This window comes from Pseudorca crassidens, chromosome 19, assembly GCF_039906515.1.
Source record: "Pseudorca crassidens isolate mPseCra1 chromosome 19, mPseCra1.hap1, whole genome shotgun sequence".
NCBI classification, from domain to species: Eukaryota; Metazoa; Chordata; class Mammalia; order Artiodactyla; family Delphinidae; genus Pseudorca; species Pseudorca crassidens.
The window spans coordinates 38,571,094-38,598,310 of NC_090314.1; the positions used below are offsets into that span (position 1 = coordinate 38,571,094).

At 48.0% G+C, this 27,217-nt stretch overlaps 1 protein-coding gene across 8 annotated transcripts in view; it reads right to left on the minus strand.

Moving 5' to 3' along the window:
* The window catches only part of HNF1B (HNF1 homeobox B), a 176,133-nt gene that overhangs the window by 88,814 nt on the left and 60,102 nt on the right, over positions 1 to 27,217 (minus strand). For all 8 annotated transcript variants that reach the window (XM_067716480.1, XM_067716479.1, XM_067716486.1 and 5 more), the window contains exon 4: positions 3,122 to 4,171. In XM_067716480.1, the coding sequence (XP_067572581.1) occupies positions 3,122 to 3,465 (344 nt within the window). In that variant the 5' untranslated portion in view covers positions 3,466 to 4,171. The remainder of the gene's footprint in view (positions 1 to 3,121; positions 4,172 to 27,217) is intronic.

The window sequence follows — 27,217 nt, forward strand, 5'->3', positions numbered from 1 at the left end:
ATGTAATACAAAATAATGAACTAACAACAGGAACAAAAAATGAGGAACTGCGTCCCAGTTTCAAGCATGGAGAATTCACCTTGAGTAAGAGGAGAGTAATGTAACATTTTGCACATACCCGTGTAAACATCAGAGCTCATTTAAAATCTTATTTCTGGTGAATATTTCCACAGATATTTTCAGGGTAGAAAAACACCTTCAACGGATACCAACAATAGCTTCAAAAGTTAGAAAAAGTATTTGGATTTTAGAAGTTAATGCTGCTTCGACAGATTCGTTGACTTTTTTAGTTTTGCTTAATATTTTTTTACTTGTATTTATTTCGTGTGTCTAAGAAACCTAACAGAAATTGTGTAATGTTCTAAAAGCGAATGATTCCGTTGTTAAGAGTGAATTAGCTTAACAATTGGGAAGGTTTTAAAAAAAAACCAAACCAGTAAGACCTTATAAACCATAGCAAATCTTTCAGCCCGCATTGAAGGACCAGAGTTGGGGATAAGATGGCGCAGTTACACCTTTACAGCTCTGACCACAGAATTCTCATGCATTCACCGGATAGAGCCCCGAGAGTCGGTTACGTTTTGAAATTTGAAAATACAGCCCGTGATCAGGGGTTCCCAACCCCGATAAACACACAAAACGGGAGAAGCGCGCCCGGGCATTGTGCTCAGGACGCAGGTGTCAAGCGCCCGACCTCGGCGCCCGCCTGGCCAGCCCAGCACGCTCCTTTCCAAACAATGCCTCGGCCGCCCACAAGCAGAGAGGTCCTGGACCCCGTCTCAGATCGCTGTGATTCTTCTTTAAGAAGCCTCAAGCCCGGCCTCTTGGGAGCAACCAACTTTCCAACTTTCCACCGCGCGCCAGCCTAGAGCTGGGGCCGGGGACCCGGCAGCGCGCAGCCCCCGGCCTGCTTTTCTCGCCTTTCTCTTCCAGGAGATGGAAAGAGCGGCCGGGCGCTCCCCAGAGTGACTTGCCCCGTTCTTTTCTTTCCGCCTTAGGGGAGCGAGGTGGGCCAAAAAGGGAGTGCGTGCGTCTGGCGGTCAGCAGCCGACTGTGCAGTGACCTGGGGACCGCTAGCGATTTCTTGAAAAATTACTTTAATCAAGTCTGGCCACTCCCGAAGTTGGGGGAGGAAGGCAGCAACCGCTGGGGAAAGGGAGCGAAACCTTGGGGTCTGTCCTGCGTCCCCCCGCCTCAGCGGGGGTCTCGGGCCCCCTAGTCTCGCTCCCCGCCCCCTGGAGCCGGGGGCTCTGCTCAGCGAAGAGCGCTGAGGTCCAGGGCTCCGGGCCGGGCCTGGCTCTCTGCCTGCCGGGCCTGCGGCGTCGGCGGCCCTGGGGCAGCCCGGTTCTGGCGCCGGGTCTCCGGGCGGCGCGGGGGCTCGGCTGGGAGGGCCCGGCAGCGCGGTGCGTGTGCTCGGGCAGCAGCGAGCGGCCCCGCGTCCGCGTTCTGCTTTCCTTCCCCCTCGAAGCCGCCGCGTTTACAACTTCACCAATGAATAACCCGCCTCTCCGTTCAACCTAATCACGACTTTTTGTGTATCTTTCTGTTGATGATTTATAGAAATAAATTAATAACACCCGAACTCCACGTGCTGCAGTTTATATTACATCTCTGCCGCGTCCAGACCGGCGTGGGGCTGGGTGCCGAGGGGCGCCCCAGGTCGCCTCGGGCTTCCCACGTCCTTCCAAATCCCAGCTGGAAGGCGGGCGCCTGCGGCCAGGCAGATGGGCCTAGGTACCGGGGCCGGGGTGGGGGTGGGCCCGCCGGTGGGCGGCGGGAGATCGGTCGGTCCGCCGGGCCCGGGTCAACCTCCGGGCCGCCCTGGCGCCCCAGCCGCTCCTCTTCAGACCCCTCTCACCTTCCTGCACCGGCTGGAAGAGAAACCCCGGCTGGGGAGAACCCCGGCTGGGGAGAAACCGCCGCCACGGGCGAAACCGCGAGGGAAGAACCTCAAACCTCAGAACTGTAGCAACATAATTTCCGGAAGTAAAAAAAATCTAGAAATTCCCCTGACTGTTTTGCTAGAGAGTAAGCCGCCGGGTCCCCAGGTAGCAAATTCAAATGCAAGGTCATATCCCATCCCAAACTGCCACTGCGGGCGGGTGACCGAGGCTGCCCGAGTCCCTGGCGCGACTTTGGTCCTGGCCCTGTCTAGGGACCGCGGCTCTGAAGGGTCCGAGGCCAAGCGAGGGGCTTGGTCCTAAAGCAGAGTGGCCGGGAGCGACGTGCGGTCTAAGGGGACCGCTCGGCTCCTTGGATAATTAGTAACCAGCTGTCAAAGCCCTGGGCCGCTCGGGGAGTTTTAGCAAAAGACCCGGGGCCGGGAGATAGACCTCCCGCCAGCCTGCTCGGATTCCCCAGGGACGCCGGGGTGTCGGCGGCGAGATCCGGAAACGCCCTCCTTTCTCCCACCAAATCCGCTGCGAACTGGGGTCTTGGCCGCATTTTCCCCTCGCTTGCTTAGTGACGTGGTTTCTTTTGCCGCTTGAGGATCCACCCTAACCTGACAACGAGCAAACATTTCCTTTCGCGAATCTAAACGGGCTTTGGGGATTCCGGATAGCCCTGGGGTCTTGCACGGGCGCTGTAAATGGGAGCGCACTCCAGATAAGTCGCCCCCCAGATCCCGGCCCGGGTGCCGCCTGTCCCTCTGCCAAGAGAGGCAGGACGCCGTGTCCCAGGCCGGCGGCGTTTCCCCGGACCGCGGAGTTGGTACCTCGGAGAAAGGCTTGGCCTGGGGCTGATGTGGGCCCGAGCCTGGTCTCCTGGGAATCGCAGCGGTTTCACTGCGCCCACTCGCACCTTCCGCCGCGTGGGCAAACCTCCGGGCAAAGGGCCCCGCAGCTCGGGTTCTCCCAGGCCGAGCCCCAGCCCGGCCAGGAGGGCCCCGCGGGTCCCGGGCGCTGGCCTGGGCAGGCGTTCCTGAAGCCTCGGGGCTCGGGCCGTCCAGTTGAGGGACTTGGACGGTTCCAGGTGTTGGGAGAGAAGCGGAGCGCCCCCCGGGGGACTTCTCTGGTGGGAACCAGGCTTGGCAAGAGCGGTCGCGCGCAGTGTCGCTCAGGCACAAGGCCGGGGGCTCAAGGGTCTCGGGCGCACACTCCGCACCTCGGTCCGCGCCTACCTGAGCATCCGGTCCACCTCCGCCCGCTGCTCCGCCGCCTCCTCGGTGTTGAGGGCTTGCAGCTCCTTGAGGATGGGAGGGGTGTCATAGTCGTCCCCGTCCTCGGAGCCCTCGTCCCCGGACAGACGGCCCTTGGCGTGGCCGTTCGTGAGAGTATGGAAGACCGGCTTGGTGTCCGGCTCGGCCCCGCTCCCAGGGGACAGGGGCAGCGTCTCCAGCTTCACCCCGAAACTCGGGGATGGCAGCAACTCCTCCAAGGCCTGGACCAGCACCTCCTTGGTGACCCCGGAGCTCAGCAGGGCGCTCAGGAGTTCTTGCTGGAGGGACGTGAGCTTGGACACCATTTTCCAAGGACAGAAAAAGAAGGGGGTGAGGGGGTGAGGGGGTGGGTGGGTGCGAGAGAGGAGGGTGGAGGGGAGTTTCACAAGCGAACCCCAAGTCCAGGAACCCCCCCACCCTTCAGCCTCCAAACACCTGTTACTCCCCGGGGTCCGGAGTCTCCTCCGAGAGGAGTCAGAAAACTTCTAACTTGCCATGATCGCCACCATTAGGCCATATAAGATATGCAAATTAGCGGGGAGGGCCCGGCTTTCGGCCCGATGCAAATGGTCTTGGGGAGGGGGGAAAACCGAGAGAGGGAGAGCGTGAGGGGCAGACGGGGAGAGCAAGAGACCCGGGCCGGGAGCGGGGCTGCCAGGGTCCATTGTACTCACGCCAGGGGGCCGAAGAGATTCTTGTCCTGGTTCTGTTTATCAGCCAAACTTTAGCTGACCTTTGGACTTGTTAAACAAGTAGCTTGCAGCCTAGTGTGGAAGGCTCCGGGACTTTTCCACCGGCTGCGGGTCCGGCTTTAGTCCGGAGAGAAGAAGAAACTGCGCTTCGGGGGTTCAGGTGAGAGCTGGAGGAAGCTGGGGCGCTCTTGGAAGAAGGAGATGGAGGAGGATGCGAAGAGCAGAGACCCTCCGACGCGTCCCAACCGACGCAGGCGATGGGCCGGGAGAGCCAGGCGGGCGGAGGATAAACTGACCGCAGGGGAATGGACGCGGAGACCTGGGGGAAATGGGGCGTATTAGGTGGGGTGAGTGTGGATTGCGGGGGCGGTGGTCCCATTTACTTCTACCTGAGTTACCGCTCTGCGGACCCCAGGCCCTCACCAGCTGGGTCTAGCGGTTTGGATTTGCACAACTGCCGGCCCGAGAGCGTAGGCCAGCGGGAAGGAGGTCCGGAGAACACTTGGGAGGAGGAACCGACTAATTTATGACCAGAGGGAGTAGCCAAAGTTGAGCTCCCCCAGCAGCGGGGCTGCACCAGCACCCAGCCTGGCCGAGCCGCGGAAAGCTGGACGCCTGGGCCACTGGGTTCCCCGGTTTAAACCAGGACTATCAAAGCGCCTCCGCTTTCGGGGCAAAACTAGGATTGCTGGGCCTCCTTTCTGGCAGTGAAAGCAAAGCTTGGCCTGCAGCTGGATGGACAGTTGGAGCTGCACGTTCTCTGGGCCCACTGATTTCTGGTTTATTCGCAGCTCCAGGACACAGCGGTTCCCGGGGCCAGGGGCGGTGTTCTGCAGAGGCGAGGTCAAGGTGGCCCTGGCAGGCGTCTCCCACGCCAAGTTGGGAAGGCGCGGACTAAGCCGCCGGGGGGAAAGAAGTATTTTTCCACGCCGGCCTGGCCCAGGAAGGAAGCCGGGAACCTTTCAGCACTATTGGAGTTTCACCTGCCTCTCCCTGAGGCGCCCAGGGGAAGGAAGGATGCAGGAGTCGCACCCAGACCTACAGGCTGGACTGGACCTGCAGAAGAACAGGGGCTTTTTAGGATCCATCGCTCACAGTCCCATAGTTCCTGGGGCAGAGAACAACCCCCTCCCCTCTCTAGGCCTCATGTTCATCATCTGTGCAATATTGAAACCTAAAGTGCAGGGGATGGGGCATTGTACGCAATGAATGAGACCACCTGTGAAACCCCGTGGTCTAACAATAGTGTTCACGCTTTTCCTTCCGGGAAGGTAGGAAGCCAGTTTCCAGTAGTAAAATCTAGCCCCTCTGGAGGTTTAGGATTCTCAGAATCAGGCAGATCCAGTGCTGGGGTTGGAGGGACCGGGAGATTCAGAATGAGCAGGGAATTTGCAAAGGAGCTTCTAAGCAAATTCTCCTCCCTTCCCACCTTTAAAAGACAATTAGGAGGAAGGGGTAATTTCAGCACGGGTTGGGGTGGGGAGGGTCTGCAGCCCTGTCTGCTTGTTTCCGGATCAAATCTCCCAGGTGTGTGAGGGCTGAAACTCCAGATGTCAGGCTGCTAAGGAGCTAGGCTGCCTCTTAAATACGGGGACTGCTCCACTCGCCTGGGCCACCCATGAGAAAGGGGTGGTTGTATGCACAGAGCTCTGGGGGACCTTTACACCGTCTCAGTGTCTTTCCCGGAGAAAGGGGTAATAAGTTCATAGAAACGAGGGCTCTTCATTTCACCTTATTGTCTTCTAGTCTGTTGTGACATACGGCAGATCCTTGCCCCTCACAATTCAGCCCAATGGGAGAACACTTTCTGCCAACCCAGCTCCCCTCAACAGGGATAATGAAGTGTTCAGAGTAAATGTCCCTGGAGAACAATCGCTTTTTCTCTGTCTCTCACTGACTATCAGGATAGAAGCAGTCAAGTGTAATGAAGATCAGTTTCTGTGTTTAGCTGGAAAACCCATTAAAAAACCAGCCATCACTTCCCTTTTAACAACAAAGCTTTGATTTGTAGTTCCAACTGCTGTGTGCCCCGTCCGACTCTCAAGCTTCCTTACCTCTCAAAATTCAGGTGTCAGAAAACCCATTCTTCCCCCTACCCCAAGCCAACTATGGGAATGTACAGGAAGTTGCACAGAGTACAGGGAAACTTCCTATGCGTGTCCAGATAATCTGGCTATTCATATCCAGCAACTTCCTGTAACCCTCCTGTCCAGATCTACCTTGTATACACCACCTGATGCAATGTGGGTGCTCACCAACCAAGTAACTGCAACTATGGATCTGTGAGCAGATCCAATATCTACCCCTTCATATGGAAATTTAAAAAGAAAAGTGTAAGTATCCCACTTCTCTTTTTAAGGATGTGGGTCACAAATGCTAACCAAATGAGCTATCGCAATAAACCCTTTGGTTAAGCTTCCCCTAAACAGAGGAAGCCAGAGTACAGCTGAAAAACCCTTGTTTATGCTTCACGCAGGATAAAGTAGTGACGGGCTGATATAGTAGCCCCATTTTAAAGAAATGGGAAAAGAAGACATAGGACATTTGAAGGAGGTGGCTTGGAGCTACTGTAATAAGTTAATGGAAGGGTTGAGACCGGGGCTCAGGACTCTTGAGCAGGGCTTTAGGATGAAAGAGAAAGGGCTCCAGGTTCACTGCTTTGGGAGATGGGAAGTTAAAAGGGGGAATTCTGCTGTGATTCCACGGCAGAGAATAGAGAGCAGATGTTGGAGTCAAACAGACCTAAATTTGGGTTCTCCACTCTGCTTGGCCAGCTGTGCCACTTGGGCACACTATGTAATCTTTCTAAGCTTCAGTTTCCTTAGGTGGAAAATAATGATAATACTCTACTGTGTTTTTGTGGAGATTAAATGAGTTAGTAGCTGCAGGTTCCTGGATATCACATGTTTAGAAAGAGGCAGCACATCATGAAAACACGCCAAGAAGAGAGGCGGCCGATCTCTTTGGTCTCTTTTATTCCCAGCTTGTTCTTTTAAGGGTTACTGAATTCGAAGAGACCGCATTAGGTTCTTCTACTCAAACAATGAATTCGCTGCTCAAATCCCAAGATTTTCTATGGGAAATGTAGTCCCTGATCCAAGATAAGTTAAAATCCAGATGGCTCATTACTGAATAAAGGTTTTCTGGGCACCATCTTGGAAGTTTCACAGAATGGCAAGTGTGATTGCCATGGACTCAGTCTCTCCTGTAACTTCACGGCATAAAGGATATTTCTTTCCTGCTCTTGTGCACACAATCTTCCCCCTACTTTCCAGGCTTACCCTGATTTGCTTATAGCAGGGAGAGCCTGGTCCCCTCCGTTCTCTGCTGCTCTACTCTCCAAGGCTTTCACATTGATTCGGGAGAGTCTCTAGAAGGCCTCAAAATGAAATCGTCTCTAGAGGAAAACATGAATACTGCCCTATCCTAGTCGGAAGGAGGCTGGGAGCCTTACTGTTAGAGAGCAGTGTTGCAGCCTAGAGAACGTTTTAGGCTGTGGTGTTAGAGCCTGAGTTTCCAGCTCTGGATACAACACTCTTTTCGGGATAACCCTTCACCTCCAAAGGCTCGGCTGGGCACCTTTTCTGATTCTGCTTTTGAAAAATGGCCGGTTGGTCTGGATGACCATTTAAGTTCCCTAACTTTGCTATGATTTGAAATTCCGGAATTACCAGGGTGTCCATTGCCAGGCCTTTGGGCTGATGATCCATGACCTCAGGCCAGAACTCTGGGTAGTGCCAGACATGGGACTGTTGACTAGCCTGTGAGAAAAGACACCACAGACAGTAAGCTCCAAGAGGGCAGGGACCATCTCATGCCTTACTCCTCAATGCCCGGAGAGGTGCCTGATCCATAAAAGATGCTCAGTGAAACCCTTGTTGAATAAATGAAAAAGTGATCATCCCTGCATGATGCCATTAAGGGTGATTTTTTGTGTGTGTGTGGTACACGGGCCTCTCACTGTTGTGGCCTGTCCCGTTGCGGAGCACAGGCTCCGGACGCGCAGGCTCAGCGGCCATGGCTCACGGGCCCAGCTGCTCTGCTGCATGTGGGATCCTCCCGGACCAGGGCACGAACCCGTGTCCCCTGCATCGGCAGGCGGACTCTCAACTACTGCGCCACCAGGGAAGCCCTAAGGGTGATTTTTGTGTCCTTATTTATACTTCTTAATTTTCCAAGTTGTCAGCAATGAAGTTGTAGTTTAAATACCTTTCCCAGACACAAAAGGGTATACACTGTGTGATTCCATTTATAGGAAGTTAAAAAGCGGGAAAAACTAATCCATGGTGATAGAGGGTAAATTGGAGGTTATTGGGGGATGTATTCACAGGGATGGGTAATGAGGGAGCTTTCTGGGGTGCTGAAAAAGTTCTGTATCTTGATCAGAATGGTGGATACATCATCAGGCTACACACTTAGGATTTGTGCATGTTGCTGTAAATGCTAACTTGGTAAAAAGTAAATAAGCAATTCCAAAGTGTAAAGTGTAAACATTGGCAGCCACCTCCTTACTGCCCCCTCTGTTTACAGCTGATGTGTGGCCCTGTACATTCTTTCCCATTCTCCATGTGTAGTTTATCACCATTGAAACTTATAGACTAGCATATTCCAGGGGTGGGCAACCTTTTTTTACGAAGGGCTAGATAGTATTTTAGGCTTTGTGGGCTTATACTCTGTCACAACTACTCAACTCCGCTCTCACAGACAATACGTAAGTGATTCGTATGGCTGTGTGCCAAAAAAACCATTTTTAAAAACAGTTGCGTGGCTGGATTTGGCCTGTGGGCCACCGTTTGTCAACCCTTGGATAAAGCACCGGTGTAGGCAGAGATCCATATATCTGAAAGAGACCTGAGGGGCATCTCACTTCACTTCTTCATCGTTGGGATGAAGAAGCAGATTCAGGGAGGAGAAATGACTTTCCTAAGAGATATCAATATTAGCACAGGGCACTGGGGAGATCCTGGCTTTGGAGTCAAATAGAGCAGTTGTTTGTGGGTGTGGCTTTGGGCAAGTTACTTAATTTGAGTCTTTATATTATCACCATGCGTCAATGGTGATAATAATGGAATTTCTACCTCCTAGGGTTATTGGAAGGATTAAATTAGATAACACAACAAAACACCTTGTAGGGGGGCTGGCACAAGCTGGACTTGGTTTCAAATCAAGTGCTTTCTCAATCATAGCACACGGCTCACGGGCTCCCTGCCGCCTCCCTTCCTTCCCTCCTCCTAAAGGCAAGACTTCTGGTGTAAGTTCACTGACAAACACCACTGGGTGTGTACTACCTGTGAAGCCCTTCAGGGATAGCTACAAGCTTGTGACAAATGGATACAGGAAGATCTCAAGTACTACCACCCCAGCCCTCAACTTCCTTTCTAGAAATCCCTTCCAGCTCTGTGCTTTTATTTCCCAAACAAGCTGCTATCAGATGATCTTTGCCAGGAAAACTCCTAAGGGTAGAGGAGATTTCTCTCATTTTGATTCAACAACCTACCTCCTTCTGCCGGTTCAGTTTTAGAAATAGGGTGTTCCCAGGAGCTTGTAAAAGATTAAATTAAAAATGAGAGACCTAGTATGATATTAAACTAATAAATACTACACCTGGCATTGACAGCCTTCACTCTGGAGCAATAATCTAGCCCTTCTACTACTACACACATGAAAAGTGAGATTGGCAGGGGCCCAGCATACACCAGGGGCTCCATAAGTGTTTATTGAATCAACGATACGGGCCAGGCTAGTGTTCAGAAAAGAAAGAAAAGCCATACTCTTTACTAAGATTTCCTGGGCTCTGCTTTCGGATTAACATTCAAAGAAGTGTTAGCGAGGTGTCTTTGCTATACTCTCCCCTGTATACCTCCCACAAACCTGTGAGCTGGGCAGCGTCAGCCCCGCTTTAATGATGACGAAATAGAGGCTCTAAAAGCGTAAGGATTGGCCCAAGGACCCACAAACAGTTAAGGAGTGGACCTTGGCCTTGAACTGAAGACCCCCTAATTCCATATTAAGTGCCTTCCTTCTGGCTCTTTTGCATCTTCCAAACCCAAAGAGAAGGGGGAGCATATAGAAGCACCCTGAACAGTCTCAGTGCAGAGAAATCTCGTGATTGTGTGCATGTGTCTCTGTGTGTGTGTGTGTGTGTGTGTGTGTGTGTGTGTGTGTGTGAGAGAGAGAGAGAGAGACAGAGACAGAGACAGAGAGAGACAGAGAGACAGAGAGAGAGAGAGAGAGAGATCAAAGTCTTCTTTCCTGTCTGAGGACATACCAACCACGTAAAAAGCTATAACATTTGCACAGCATTTTATGATGTGCAAAGAGCTTCCTCCTCATTTGATCCTCAGAATAATCTTGCAAAGAAGGCAAGGCAGGCATTAGTATTCACATTTCACAGACGAGGAAACTGAGATTCAGAAAGGAAAAAGGACCCACTGAAGATTCCAGAACCACCCTCTATTTTTTTAAAAAATAAACTTATTTATTTATTTAATTTTATTTTTGGCTGCGTTGGGTCTTCGTTGCTGCGCACAGGCTTTCTCCAGTTGCCGTGAGTGGGGGCTACTCTTCGTTGTGGTGCGCAGGCTTCTCATTGTGGTGGCTTCTCTTGTTGTGGAGCACGGTCTCTAGGTGCTTGGGCTTCAGTAGTTGCGGCACGTGGGCTTCAGTAGTTGTGGCTCGTGGGCTCTAGAGCGCAGGCTCAGTAGTTGTGGCGCCCGGGCTGAGTTGCTCTGTTGCATGTGGGATCTTCCCGGACCAGGGGTCGAACCCGTGTCTCCTGCATTGGCAGGCAGATTCTTAACCACTGCGCCACCAGGGAAGCCCCAGAACCACCCTCTACTGACCCAAGTCTTCTGAAGCTGTACTCCACTGTCCTCTCTACAATATTGTGTTTGTACAATAACAAGATTAGTACAAGGCACAGCCCAGGAACAGATACAATATCTAAGAATTAGACAAAATAATATACCCCAATTCTAGTCCCAAGGTCATGCTCAAGCAATGGATAGCTGGAAAGATGCCAGGAAAGAAATTGGGTCCACTCCACGAGTTAGGAACCATTGCCCACTTGGTGTCACCCTGTGCCTCCCCACCTGCATCTCCTCTCCTCTCATGTTGGACCCGCCCCTGCTCTGCTTAGTGCTGTCTGGTCAGGAGTGCCAGTCTGTGACATGCACTTGGGCGTGAGAGTGGCCTCTGGGCCTCAGGTAAGGGAGGACCAAGGTCTTCTTTAATGCTCTGGTGACTAGACACAGACCCTGCTCCCAGCCCTGGGGGTGAAGAGCGTGCAGGGCTGCTGAGACAAAGCAGCAAACATTTACTGAGCACCTACGGGGTGCTAGGCACTGCGGTAGGTGTCTAGCACTGCTGGGATGGATTTAATTCCTGCTCTGAAGGAGTTGGTTTTGGAGGGGGAGAGATAGACACATACACACTCACTTCTATTGCTAGACAGGATGGAGCAGCCTTTACAATAAGCGCGGTGCTGACTGCTTCACATAAAGCGTCTCATTTATTCATAACAGCCCCATGAGACAGTACTATTATTCTACTTTTGGTTTTCTTAATTTATGCTCAGAAAGCTCAAGATTTACATTGAGATTTAGTGCTGTCTGGCTTCAAACATTTTCTGTTCCTGGCGAGAGGCGGAAATGACAGGGGACTCAGTGTGGGACCTGGAGTCAGGATGATCTGGGTTTGCGACCCGTCTCTGCTGCTTCCTAGATGTGACCTTGGGCAAGTTCCCACTCTGAATGTCAATTTCTTCAGTGGTAAAAAGGAAAACAGTGTCGAATTTGGCAGGAAAGATAATATATGTAAATCGCCTGGCACAATAAATAATTAGAAGCGTGTGCTAATAATAGCAGCGGAACCAGCCAAGTTCTATGGGGGCTCAGATGCCTTGAAGGGTAAGTAGAATTTTGACAACAAGAACTCAGAGAACATTTCAGGCAGAAAAAAGCATTGAGCAGAGGCTTGGAGGCATGAAAGTAGGTGAGGAGGTGATGGGGGCAGAGGGCAAGCTGAGGTGTCTGGACCATGGAGGGATCTTGCTCATGCTGATGCTGGGAAGTTAGCTCAGGGCTGATCATAAGCAAACATTGGATGCCAGGCCTGGGACTCTGAACTTCTCTCCTTAGGCAATGAGGAGTGTTGGAAAGTTTTCAAAGGTGTGTGTGTGTGTGTGTGTGTGTGTGTGTGTGTGTGTGTGTGTGCTGTTATTTATTGATCATTTCTTGTTTAGAATGCTTATAACAACAACAGTAGTACTGCTATTTATTAAGTGCCTACCTCACTGTGCTAAATGATTTCCACTATTGTACCGTATGATCGTCACAATTATCTGAGGTTACTCTCATTACCTCCATTTTACAGATAAGACAATTAATTGAGTGAAGTAATTAAATATGAGGCTCTGGAGCCAGAGTGCCAGGATTCAGATTCTGAGTTCACAACTCACAAACTGTGCCCACGGGCAGATTCCTAAACCTCCCCGTGCCTCAGTGTTCCCATCTTTAAAATGGGGATAGAGATGACATCTACCCAACGGGGAAGCTGTAAAGAGTAAATGAGTCAACACATGTAAAGTGCTTAGAAAAGGAGTAGCTGTCAATAGCTCTCAATAATTCTTAGCTGTGATGATTATTATCGTCCAAAGTGACACACCTAGGGAGAACGCTGCCCTGTGTGTTCCCTGATGGATTCCCTTCAGGGAGCCTTTGCCCTTCTCCAGGCAGGTGAGTGATGGTCTGTAGTGGGGCAGGAGCAGAGGGGATAGAAACCAGGGCACCGAGGAGGGTTGCCATAGAAGGAGCCTCCTCAAAGATGCTAATGGTGCATTCACCCAAGCATCCATCCCCCGGGGCCTCAGGAGGGGCCAGGCACCGCACAGCACACGGGAGGAGGCCAAGAAGTCCAGCATCTTACCAGAAGCCACAGTGGAGCAAAGGGAAAGTTCAGAAATAATCAGAGTAAGATTGAGACACCCCCATCCTCAACCCCCTTACCCTCCCAGTACCTTGTTAATTTCCACTTCTGTACCTTCTCACCTGCTGTTTCCTCCACCTGGAAGGGTGCCTTCCAGCCAAACCAGATTCTACAAACTTCCCTGAAAACTTGGTTTAAAATTCATGAGCTACAGGACTCTTTCCTGATTACTTCTGTCCCTTCTAATAATTATTTTCCCCTGTGACCTTCTGGGATCAGCTGAGGGTTCAACTCCCCTTAGGAAGGCCCCACTCAACCGCAGGTTGAGCTCAGAGGTTCTCAGCTGAGGGTGGTTTGGCCCCTTGGGGAGACTTGCCAATGACTGGCAGGACTAGCTTCATGGGTGCGCTTGAAGTTTAATGCTCTGTAGTTGCCATATTGAATTCTTAATAATTTTATTTTTGCACTTTTGTTCATCAGGGCAGCCTGATGGGAAAATGGAGCATGCGTGGGGGGCTTGGCCCCTCAGCTCAAGAGGCCCCGCCTCCTGCTGCCTCCTTGACTTTCTGGGGTGGGTTTGGGGCTCCAGCTCCTGGCCCCGCCAGGCCTGTTTCTCCCTAACTCCCATCCAGCCACCACTGCTGCCCTCTGCACCCTTAAGGGGTCTGGTGTGGGCACAGGGAGCTTGGGATAGGGTGCTGGAGTCCCATGGCATCTCAGGGACATGATGGTGGCCATCCCCGATCCAAGCTGGAAGTGTCTGTCTGCCATGGGTTGGAGCAGCAGCCCTGGGAAGGGGAGATGCCTGACCTGACTTCCATGCCCTCAGCTGGGGCACAATGCATTGGTCCAGTGGCTGGTCAAGGGGGAAACTGGCAGCTGGTGGGCTGGGTGCCCATGTGTGTACTGAATCACAGGGCGGGGTCCCCAGACACTAACCCTGTTAGTATCTCCATTCCCCAGGGAATGCGGCATTAAATAGAAAATTTAAAAACAGGGAGAGGAAGAGAGAGAGAGGGAGAGAAAACAAGAGAGGGAGGATAGACCACAAAAGAAATGAAAAATCTTTGTATTTTAGATCTTTAATGACACTTTTTTTCCTGGTTTTTGAATAAGGGAGCCTCACATTTTCATTTTACACTGAGCCTCACAACTTATGTAGTTGCTCCTAACGTCTGGAGACACTGTGTGTCGTCATGGCTGGGGGTGGTTACAGCATCCGGTGGGTAGAGGCCAGGGATGCTGCTAAATGTCCTACAATGCACAGGACATTCCCCAGAGAACAGAGAAAGATCTGGTCCAAAGTGTCAGTAGGGCCGAGCTTGAGAAACCCAGGCTATTTGTTCTTCCTTTCTGCTCCCAGCATCCTCTGTGCTCATCTCTGCCCCAGCTCTTTGCCCGTGTTGTTGAAATGACCTCACCATCTGTCTAGACCAGAAGCCCCTCCAAAGCAGGGCTGCATGTTCACTAATCTTTGTGTTTCCAGGACCAAATGCAGCGTCGGCACAGAGTAGGTCCTCAATACTCACGGGCGGGACCGGCTGGCAGGGCCTACAAACCTACCTGATCACATTTTAACCTATTATTTTGTGTCTGTTGGAAGCACGAATCCACTTATAGCTATTCTAAATCATTATGTGATTGTATGTTTTCTCTCCCCTAAGTGGATTGTAAATCTCTACGGCACAGGAAATAAACTTTCCACATTTTCTGTTTTGCTCAATGGTGCTTAGAACAGTGCACAGCAGGCCACAGGCACTCTGTAAGTGCTTGCTTAGTAACTCCATGTGCTCGGTGCTCCCTCCACCTTTCTGCATGTCCAAGGCCCAGAAGACACTCACTTATTCATTCATTCAACAAACATCTATTAAGCATTTACCATATGTGACATGCTTAGGATTTACAGATGTTAAAGATACAATTCCTACCCTCAAGAAGTTCAGTCAGGCCAGGGAGTCAGAGGGTATTTTAACTCAGCATAATTAAGCATCACGGTGGCTATGAAATTAGCCTTTGGAAGGCAAAGGATAAAAAAGAGAAGATCCAGGGACTTCCCTGGTGGTCCAGTGGATAAAACTTTGTGCTCCCAATGCAGGGGGCCTGGGTTTGATCCCTGGTCAGGGAACTAGATCCCACATGCCGCAACTAAACATCCCACACGCGGCAACGAAGATCCTGTGTGTGGCAACTAAGACCGAAAGCAGCCAAATAAATAAATAAATATTAAAAAAAAATAAAATGCCATTTTTCAAAAAAAGAAAAAAGAGAAGATCCAGTGACCCCATTTCCAAGGAATCCCCTTAAGCCATGTTTGGTCTAACTCAGTCTTTTTTTTTTTTTTAACATTATTATTATTTTTTTTAATTAATTAATTTATTTTTGGCTGTGTTGGGTCTTCGTTTCTGTGCGAGGGCTTTCTCTAGTTGCGGCAAGCGGGGGCCACTCTTCATTGCGGTGCGCAGGCCTCTCACTGTCGCGGCCTCTCTTGTTGTGGAGCACAGGCTCCAGACGCGCAGGCTCAGTAGTTGTGGCTCACGGGCCCAGTTGCTCCGCAGCATGTGGGATCTTCCCAGACCAGGGCTCGAACCCGTGTCCCCTGCATTGGCAGGCAGATTCTCAACCACTGCGCCACCAGGGAAGCCCCTAACTCAGTCATTTTCAGCCCTTGGTTTCTTGGCTCATTGAGTACTTATCTGTGTCAGGCATGATTCTCGATACTGGAGATACAGCAGCAAACGAAACAGACGAAGGCCCTGTCTTCACAGAGCTTTCACTGCAGCGAGGGCTGGGGACAGACAACCAAACCAATGAACGAGGGAGTATATCGTATGTCGGGTGACAGTGTACCATGGAGAAAAATCATAGGGCGGGGAAGGTGAAAGGGAGTAGGGGGACACTTGTAAGTGAGGAGTCTTCCCAGGGAAGACTTTCCAAATCAGTGACATAGGGCTGAGACTCAGACTCCATGTGGTCTGGTGACAGCTACTTCTCGGGATGTCAAGCCTCAGCCCTCCTCACAGCTCAGGCCGTGTGTGTGCCTGGAAGCCCCCCTCTGTGTGTAGTCAAGGCACTGACTGTTCATAGGGATGCGCTGAACCAGGTATTATTAAATTTTAAGGGTCTTTTCTATAAAACTGTAATCTGTAAATGTTTCCCCCAATTTCTCCTCTCAGTTAAAAAGGAAAAAAGTTTAAGCCCCTCAATACCATTATTTCTATTAAGTAACTAACTTACCACATGTGCTACTGTACCGATATTTCATGCTCATTATAAACCAAAGATGAAAATAAATAAAAAAAATAATAAACCAAAGACGAAAATTAAAAGGTCATGGAGTTAACATAAATGTAAAAGTCAGATGCATTATTTTCATCCTGTACCCACAATATATCACCTCGCACACTCCCCTTTGGGACCCGTGCTCTAATGTATGAAAGTAGTCCATCTTATTGTATTTTTTGATAAGCAGGAAACTGGCTACAGGTCAGCAGATATCTGCCTCTCCAGAATTAAGATTTGGAAAAAAGAGGAAATTGATTGGAGGTGTAGGATGAGAGAAAGGAAAAAAGGAAGAAAAGAAAAGGGGAATAATGAGAAAAAGAGATAAGATTAATAAAATTTTAAAAGGAAAGGAAGAAAGATAAACGGGAAGGAAAGAAGGAAGGAAAAAGAGATGAAAGATAGGAAGGGAGAAAGGGTGAGAGAGAGAGAAAGAGAGAAAGGGACAGAGAGAGAGAGAGGCAAAGAGTAAGGGGAAATGTCCCCAAGATTCCCCTGAACTGAGGCAGTGTGCATTCTCCCTGCCGGCCTTTGCCCAGACCTCACAGCGTTGTAAGAGTGTTCCGTCACAGTCTGTAGACTGGACCTTGGCCTCTTTCCACGCATTCAGAGTCACCGGCTAATGAAGTGGATATTGTTTTCTGGTCCACCTCTCTCACCCTATGGCTAGTTCCCCTCCGTGGCCCTCGCTTAGCAGTGGTGTCAGGAGTGATGTAGAGGCTGACCGTTTCCCATCACTGTCCCGCACAGCTCATTAACCTCTCCTTGCAGCTGGAGGTGACCATTATGGATTAGAAAAGCCGGCAAGCTCTTCAGAGAGCAGAGGGACCCACAGTTTCCCAGAAGTTCCTGACCCACGTGTTCTCTCCTGTAAGTCATGGGAGACAATCCTCTGGGTTATAAAGACGTTGGAAGAAAGCCATGTTTGCAGCTCTTAGAGAAACCTGAGCACTTTTTTTTTTCTTTTTAGAGACTTGTTTTAAAAACAAAGGAACAGATCTAAAACATACAACAACAAACTAGTGAATGTAACAAAAAAGAAGCAGATTCACTGATACAGAGAACAAACTAGTGGTTACCAGTGGAGAGAGGGAAGGGGGGAGGGGCACTAAATATGTAGGGGATTGAGGAACAAACTATTAGGTATAAATTAATAATAAGAATATTGTACAACACAGGGAATCTGGCATATATTTTATAACAACTAAAAAAATGATTAAGATTGTAAATTTTAAGTTATGTATGCTTTACCACAATCAAAATTTAGAAAAAAAAAAAGGAATGAGACTAGGGTGCTTCAATGTAGAACTAATTAGAGAATATAAAACAAAAGAATACAAAAATACTATACAAAATTATTCAAGAGGAAAACTCAAGCATTGTTTGTTGAATGAAATGTCCCTATTTCAAATGTGATCTAACCCTGGGCCAGCAGGCATGTGATATTTGTTGAACGGATGAATAAATGAATGGTGAATTTTCATGATAATCCTGTGATGATTCAAGGTGTGTAACGTCTTCAGGTAAACTGAGGAGACTGAGGCTCAAGAAGGTAAGCGCCCAAGGTCACACAGTGAGGAAGCAGGTGGCAAAGTCCTGTCCTCCACTGTCACGGGGGCACCTTTTCCAAGCAGTCCTTTTGTTTCCTTCGAGATCTGCCACTTGCCCAGATGCTCTGGTGAAGTCATCTCTCGAGGGCAATGGGATTTAGAGCATCTATACTGCCCACCTACAAGAAGACAGGTATGGTGCTGGGCACGGGCTGGGATGGAGGATTAGGCTGCCAAACTGACCGTGCCCTCAGGAATGGCACCGCCCGACAGGTGTTCCTGGTGCCCACGACAACCCCACTGACCCTGAAGCATGTCATTTTCACCATTGTCTGCCATGTCTCATTATTAAACATTTTTCTAATCTATGTGAGTATTCACTTAAAAAAGCTTTTGTGTTCTAAGTTACAAAACTAATAAACATCACCATATGATCCAGCAATTCCACTTTTTGGTACATACCCCAAAGAACTGAAAGCAGGGATATTTGCACACAAACGTTCACAGCAGCACTATTCACAATAGCTCAGGTGTGGAAGCAACCCAAGTGTCCACAACCCAAGTGTCCACAGCAACTCAAGTGTCCACAGATGGATAAGCAAAATGTGATCTCTACAGACAGCGGAATATTTTTCAGCTTTAAGAAAGGAAGGAAACTCCAGCAAATGCTACAACATGGATGAACCTTGAGGACATTATGCTAAGTGAAAGAAGTCAGTCACAAAAGGACAAATACTGTACGATTCCACTTACATGAGATACTGAGAACAATCAAATTTATATAAGAGAAAGTAGAGTGATGGTTGACGGGCAGGGGGAGTGGGGAATGGGGAGTTATTGTTTAATGGGTGCAGAGTTTCGGTTTTGCCAGATGAGAAAAGTTCTAGAGAAAGATAGTGGTGATGGTTGCACAACACTGTGAATGCACTTAATACCACTGAAGTGTACATTTAAGAATGATTAAGATGGTAAATTTTATGTTTGTTTTACCACAATTTTAAAAAACCTAACAAACTTTACGAAAAATTAAAATGATCAAAACTGGATAAAGAGTCTCCTTTCTCACCTATTTACTACCTGCTTCCCAATCCCCAACTGCCTCTTTCTCTAAGCATTTGCTATTCAGTTTATCTGTTTCCTTCCTGTATGCCCACACAGGTGTGTGTGTGTGTGTGTGTGTGTGTGTGTGTGTGTGTGTGTTGTACTTTAAAAAACCAAAACAGGATCCCTGGTTCCTTCTTTTCCGTTGGAAGCCCACGGCAGTGGGACAGATTGCTGGGTCTGAATTTCCATTCCATCCCTTACCGACTGACACCAGGGGCTAGTGACTTAACCTCTCTAGATCTCAGTTTCCGCATCTGAAAATGGGTACACTATTATTGTTGGGACTTAATAAAAAGGAAAGTGGCAGAAGCTTGGCACGTGGGAAACATACAGTGAGGGCTGAGTGTGGTTGTTGTTCTCTGGAAGTTTCTTCCTTGACCTGGGCTCTGCGATCAATCAGGGTTCAGGGAAGTCTGCAGCCAGGGAGGGGAGGGAGGACCTTCTAGGAGGTGGCATGCGCATACTTGCAACACGTGTTTCATCTTTCTGCAGAGGGTCTAGCTAGGAACAAGTTATCTTTGTCTTTCTAGCAATTGAGAGCAGCTGTTACAATACAGATATCCTTTTCAAAATAGTAGATCCCTGGAGTGAAAACTCAAAATGTAAACTTTAAGAAGAGGTGACAGAGCAGAATTCAGAAAATATTTAGGACCCGGAGCACGTGGATTGGTAATTTTAGGAAGATACTTGGGGTAGTGGATTACGTGAAACACTTGGAGTCAAGATGCCCAAGTTCAAGTTCTACCTTATAGGAACATATAACCTTGAGTCATACATACTATAAACTTTGCAAGCCTCAGTTTCCTTGCCCAGAAAGTGGGCATCATATTTTGTATCATATAGGATTACTGTGAGGATTAAAGGGATATAGTATGCAAAAGTGCTTTTCAAACCATAAAGTGCTAAGCAGATGCAAATGATTATTTCTGACTTTTTGTGACAATGGATTTGTGTCAATGTCCTGCCACACAGGCCTGTGCAGTACCAAAATCTTTTTTTATTTTTTAAAAATGAAAGTAACTTTCTTGTTTTTTGTTCTCAGTAATATATAGTCATTGTAAAAAATTAAAGCAAAATGAGAAAGTGCAATTTTCCTTAATCGCAGCCGCTGTTGACACTTTGAAATCTTTATTTATTTAAAGAGATTTCAATATATTAAATGAGGAAAAGGTTTCAAACATTTTTATAGTATGATCCTAGTTATGGCTTATGAATTACTCCCAATCGAGTATCAGTGATGGGAAGAAACATGCAAGTTACTAACTAAGATCATACAATCTTTTAAGACTTGTATAATCTGGAAATGCTACCAATCAATTATAAAGAGTCTTCATGTATTTAAATTAGAATAATGTACTAGTTAGGACCTAGGTTCTACATGGGTAAAAATGGAGATAATTTCAAGTAGTGTAAATTCATAGTTTTGGTGAAGATTAGAGAATGCACAGTGTTGTCACAGACTGAGCCTTCAGTAAATGTTGGTTGCTCTTATTGTCAATAATACTACATTATGGTTATTTTGTCCCCGGCTTCTGATGACAATTGAGTAGTTGATCTGACGAATCCATGATCAGCTGAGATAAACAAAGTAGATGAACTAGGATTCTCAATTTACAACGTTTGAAGGTAGAGCAGAAGTAAGGATGATTGTAGGAAGACTATTTGAAGGTCAGGGAGTGATAGATGGTAACTGGTAGGTAGTCAGGCTAGGCAATGGTCCTGGGACTTCTAACATGTGGTTACCACCGTGGCTTCTTTGGTCTAAACTTTAACTACTATTACTGAGATTTCATGTGACTTTCTCCCCATCTCCCTGTCCAAAGCTTCTTTACTGCTATTGCCAGATTTGATAATGTGTGAGGGAACAGTACTTTTCTTCCCTCTGCCAAAGATGGGAAACTTGTTACAGGAACCATCTCATAAGTCCAGAACAGAACATGTTTTTTCCATTTAATCTAATTCTAAAGTCTTTCCCCTAGCCCTATCAGATAGGGGTTATTAACATGTGGTACATGCAATGCCTGGGATAGAATGAGAGGCAGATGTTTTTTTGAAGTTTAAAACTTACTTTTTAAAACAGCATTTGCTACCACAGGGAATTTCTTCTGTATCACGGAAAACATACACACACACACTCCTCTCTCAGTTTTCAATGAATAGTGTAAATAACATTTGTGACTTTAACCACAACAAAGATGTGTCACCTTTTAGGTGGTCTTTGAGGTTTACCTTTTAAAAACGATTTCAAGGATCTCAGTTCGGGCTTTGCTTTTTTCCTCTGGTCACTGCTGACTAAGGACTCGAGGCTGTTTACACGGGAGAGCTTAGATACGGTTATTTGTGTGGCATTGTATCAAGGCCTTCAAATATTTGCGGGGAGGTTTGGTGGAAAATGTCTAGGCCAGTGCAAATACTGCCGGCCCCAGAGAAATCCAGGAGGCTCAGAGGACCATTCCAGAACCCCTGCTCCGTCCTATTGTCCCTACGAGGAAACCCTCTGAATCTTTGTCAGACTGAATGAGCCCACTGAAGAGACTTATGTGGGTTCACGTCATGAGATGCCCCTGATTTAGCCACGCTGGATCTGATCATTCCACATTTATGAGAGGTACAGTGGAAAGCCATTGACCTCACAGTCAGGAACACTGAACACCAGCCCTCGATCTGCTACTCACTTGCTGGGCCACTTTGGCAAGTCACTGGCCCTCTCTGGGTTCTGATTTTCTTAATTTTAAAAGGAGATGATTGAGCAAAATGAGCTCTAAGATCCCTTTCTTTGGTCCTACCTCTCTATAAAGTACCTCTTCGGTGTAGTCATTGGACCAGTCCGGCAGTGGCAGATACAAAGAAAAATAAGATAAGATCCTTTGTCTCAAGAAGTTTTGACTGGATGTTTAACCTCTTTTATTATTTCTCAGCTCCCAGCAGTTTCCTGGAAGCTCACAATCTCAGAGAGTATACACAGGGTGGCCACAGGCACATAATAAATTATTTATTAATATATTACAATGCATGTTGAAATAATATTGTCTGTTTCCCTGAAATAATATTGTCTGGCCACCCTGAATTTTTGTACAGGTGACCACACACTCAGAAGGCCAACATATAAATAAGTAGACCTATAATAACAGTTACATTTATGTGTAATAATGGCCATAATTTATTGAGCACCTACTGTGTACCAAGCTCTTTGCTAGATGCTTTAACATTTTTATCTCAAGAATCCTCATGACAATCTTGTAAGGTAGGCTGTGTCATCTCCACTTTACACACGAGGAAACCAAGGCTTTTGAGAGGTTGAGAAACTAGCCCAACCTCTTATTTATAGTAAGAGGCTTCACATCCAGTTCTTTGTGGTTCCAGAGTCTGGTCTCCTAGCCCTGTACCTCTAGCATTAGGTGTAATATTTTGCATTTTACAAAGTAATATTTTGCATTTTACATATATATGTGTGTGTGTGTGTGTGTGCGCGTGCACACACACACGTGTGCACGTGTGTGCGCACACACACACACACGTGCACATGTGTATACATATCTCTGCAAATTTTGAAGATAAGTAGATTCAAGCATAGAGAGCTTAAGTAACATGCCCCAAATCCCTCGGCTAGAGAGTGGCAAATACGGGACTCGAAACCAGGTGTTCTGACTCAGAAAACCAGAACTTTCCCCACCTCGCAACATTGCTTGTGCAGCATTCTCTGGCTGACTTGCTTTTGTAAGATTTTTTGAACCACCCCCTTCAGGTGGGGCAGGCATGCCACATGTATCTCCCCCTTCCTACTGTTTATACACAGCTTCCTATTTCCTTCCTCAAACCTGCTTTTCCTGCAGTCCCTCCCAATTCTGTAAATGACAAACCCATCTTTCTACCTCCTTGTGCCTCCAAACAAGGAGGCATCCCTTTCGCTTATACCTGTATCTAACCCTTCAGCAAAGCCTGCTGGATCTTCCTTCAAAATAAACCCAGAATCTGACCACTTCTTGGCACCTCCATCAACATCCTCTCAGTCACCCCAGGCATCTTTCCTATTGCCTAATCTTGTCCCTCTGCTTCTGCCCTTGCTCCCTAGAGTCTATTCTCTACAGAACAGCCAGAGGGATTTTGTTAAATCTAAAGTCAGATCATGTTCTTCTCTGCTTGTAAATATCCTGGTGGTGTCCCATCTCACTCAGAGCAAAAGCCTGCTGTGAGGTACTTGACTCCAGCCATAGGGCCTCCTTGCTGTTCCTGGAACCCACCAGACACATTCCTGCCTCAGGGCCTTTGCACTTGCTGTTTCCCTGCCCTGGGGCACTTCTCCCCAGATATCTCCCTCAAGTCTCTACTAATTTGTCATCTTCTCCGTGAGGTTTTTCCTGCCCACCTTTATTAAAACTGTAGCCCACCCCCTGCTTGATATTCTTGAGCCCTATTCCCTTGCCTTTTCTCTTCTTCAAAGCATTAATCATCACCTGACAACCTACGTATTGAACAACTTAATTCTGTTTATTGTCTGTTTCCTCAACTAGCTATAAGCCCCAGGAAGGCAGGGCTTCTATTTTGGGGGTGCGGGGCAGCAAGGTCTGGTTCATTCACTGCCATAATCCCAGAATCTAGAACAATGCCTGGCACTTATTGGTTCCCAGAAAGTGTTTTTTGAATGAATGAATGAAAGAATGGAACTCCCCTGGTGTTTGAATTTCAGCCCTGCTGGGTCTCATCTTTTCATGATCTGCAGAGCAGATCATTTTTATCTCAGTCACATGGCCACTTCCAAGGTATGGTTCATTTATCACTGCCTCTTCACCTGAGCCCAGCTCCTACCCAAGAAGCTCTCCGAAGAGACTTGGGTGACACGCCGCAGTCATGGGAGTTTCTGACCTAATCCACGTTCTGTGACTGTAACAAGGGACATGGACTCAGGTGCCGTCCTAGACTCCTCCATGAGATGCTGCCTTCTCCTACAACACTCTCATTTTTAGGAGTCACTCAGCTGCTGAAGGTCAACCATTCAGCTTATTGAATATTAATTATTCAAATGTGCCTGGTCGTATGGGAAATGTTCAGCCAGCAATGACATGAGGGTGAATCAGGGAGAGAAAGAAAGCTCATATTAATACCCATCTTTTTCCCCCTCTCTAAAGGGGTAAATGCCCTCGAAAGAGCCCCTGTGTTTCTGGACGGAAGAGAGGGCAGGAGCACAGGAGGAGAGGCAAGGCTATTCATTTTGTAATTTGTGAAAAAGGAGTCAGTTATGCAAGTTTCTGCTTGAGATATTGAATGATGGAGTTGCCATTCAAAGTTTCTTTCAGGGTAACATTGCCGATTGAAAATGAAGCATGTGCTACCATTTTGTGAATGAGGAAACAGACATCAAGGGACAGTTGTATTTGCCTCCATCTACCTGAAGTGCCCCAGACTGGCTCTGGAGGGGGTGTGTCATTATGAAATTACCCAGCAGTGAGAGGAAGAGGGAGAAGTGAAACTCCCTACTCAAGCCCCCCCACAGTGTGGAGTCAGGGGTGGCAGCAGAGAAGGCAGGGCTGGGAAGAACCTTAGAAGTGACATCAGAGACCCAGCTGGAATGGTCCCTAGAGCAACCTTAGAGGTCATTTGCCCATGTAGAAGCTGGGGGGCAGAGAGGATGAGTCTGGGTCCTGGTCACATGGGGAGTTCGTAACTGGAGAGGAGCCAGAATTCTGCTACCTTCAGGCTCCACATGGAGCCACGTCCAGGGTCCTCAAATGACCTTGGTGACAAGCTGGTCTCATATCCTCATTTTCCAGATGATGAAACAGAGACCAGTAAGGCAGAAAGAGCAGTGAGGCGGAGGAAGATATTTAAAATGGACCTTTGCCCCTTTGGGTTCTCCTGAGTTTATGTAAGCAGGACTTGCAGTTCTTTCTGTCCTTCAGTGTCAGAGTAACTGATACATCAATTCTGTCTAGTCCCCGAAGAAATGGTCTTGAACTTGAAAAACAAATGCCTAAATTCACTGGACCAAGTTAGTCTCTTGTACTGTCCCTTCTGTTCCATGTCAGTGTTCCTGTCCAGAAGTGGGGTCAGTTTGGTCACAGCAGGGGAAGGAGGTACAATGGACCCCCCAGAGCCATCGCTTAGCAATGAGGAAAGAAGGACACCTAGGACAGTCTCCCCAGAGTGGACTACCCCAGTATTCTGGGCATACAGCAGATGCTTACAGACGATTGTTGGAATGCCTTGTTAGATGCCATGGTGGAAAACTTGTAAGCTATCAGTTTCACAACTGACCAATAGATGAGTTCACTGATCACCCAAATACTCTATGTGCAGAATTATACTCGGAATTGTGCAACAGTCAAGAGAGATATGTGTGTTTTTATTCTTACCCTCAGGGGCCTGGAAATCTTGTCCGGAAGTCAGTTCTGTCACACGTGACACAAATTGAGCGAAATATAAGACAGTTCCCACGTAAGACCATATAACTGATAGGACTGGGGTAGTGGATGTAAAAGCAATTTCTCTATCATTGTGCTGATGGAATAGTAATCATAGTAATAGTAATAGCTGCCTTTCTCTGAGCAGTCACTGAAGTTACCATCTGCACTTTACAGATATTGTCTCATCTAATCTGTACAACAACACTACCAGTTTAGTACTAATGTTACCCCCCTCGTCTGAGGTCTCATAGCTCCAGGATGAAGCTAGAATTTGAACCCAGATCCATCTTGCTCCAAAGCCACCTTCTCGGTTGGTGTTGACACCCACAGCAAGTACTCAGCCTTCAGCACATACTTTACGCCTCTGTGTGTGTGTGGCTTCTTTAAATATGACTCTGAGACCTTTTAAACCCTCTCCTCATCCTCTGGCCACCATGTCTTTCCACACCACTGGTTCTCAAACTCCCATATTAGGGTCCAGACGAGTGAGAAAGAAATGGGAACTGCTCATAACCTGGGGCCCCCTTGCTTCCACCCCAGCGGGCAGTGAGGGGCGCGAGCGAACACTGTCCCAGTGTTACCTGTCAGGTGGAACATCACCCCTACTGCTGTGTTCCCGCTTTGCCCCTGCCCTTCCTGCTTTCCTCTGTGCAAGCTTGCTCTCGTGAAGTCTGCCTTAAATGCTAGGAATAAAATTGTCTCTAAAATGGTCTCTGTTCCTAACCCACGTGTGTTTCCCTGGGGGGGTTCAGACACTGTGGGTCCTGAGTCACTGCTCCCCTCTTTGGTTGTGCCTGGGAACTGCAGCTCTCCTATTCCATTCTCAGGGCCTCCAGTGTTTAGGTGCTGGGTTTCTTTCTTTCTTTATTGTTTTTTGGCTGAGCTGTGCGCGGCATGTGGGTTTTCAGTTCCCCGACCAGGGATCAAACCCACACTCCCTGTGGTGGAAGCACAGAGTCTTAACCACTGGACCGCCAGGGAAGTCCCTAGGTGCTGGGTTTCAATTCCACCCTCTCCCACTCCTGTACTCACTCAGTCTCCAGGTTAACGTGGAAGTACACCAAGTTGACAAACCCATTTGACCTCCTCAAATTACTGCCTTGGCTTCTGGGTACACTGAAATTAAAATCACCCTGATATTACTACTACTACTACTATCACCATTACCACTACTATCACCATTACTACTACTACTACTGCTACCACCACCACCACCACCACTACTACTTCTGCTACCACTATCCCTACTACTACTACTGCCACTACTACTATCACCATTACTACTATTACCATTACTACTACCATGACTGCTACTACTACTACCACTACTGTTACTACCACTATTAGTGCTACCACTACTACCACTATCACCACTACAGCTACTGCCACTATTACTATTACTACTATACTATCACTATTGTCTCTGTTAGCACTGCTACTACTACCACTATCACTAGTTGCTATAGCTACAACCACTATTAATACCAGCACCACCACTACTCCTCCTCCTACTGCCATCACTACCACTACTACCACCATTAGTACCTCCACTACTACTACAATTACTACTATTGCCCCTGCTACGGCTGCTGCTGCTGCCGCAAACGACTTGCTGTGTGCTTGGCTCACGGTATTTTACTTAAATTGTCTCATTCCATTCTCTCAACAATCCTTGAGGTGGGAAATACTCCCATCCCTATTTTACAGGTAAGCTAACTAAGCCTTGAAGAGACCCATGAGTTGTCAGAATTTCCACTGCTGCTAAGAGTCGAGTCAGGCTCTGAATCCAAATTGTCTGACTTTCAGAGCCCATGCACTTAACCCCTATGCTCAGTGGTCTGCCATGTAAGGAGGTGACATTGGCTTTGGAGTCAGGGCGGCCTGGGTTAGACTCCCCACTTAGCTGGGTAACAGGCAAGTTAGTCTTATCTGTAAAATGGGGCTTTCACTGACACGTATAGAGTTCCTTTGAGGATTAAATGAGAGGATGTATATAAAACACGTAACAAAACAAACAAAAAAAAAACACGTAACAGAGAAGCTGCACATCATCTACCCTGACTCCCAGGGAGCCTAAGAGACCTTCTGTCTGTGACTCTCCTCCCA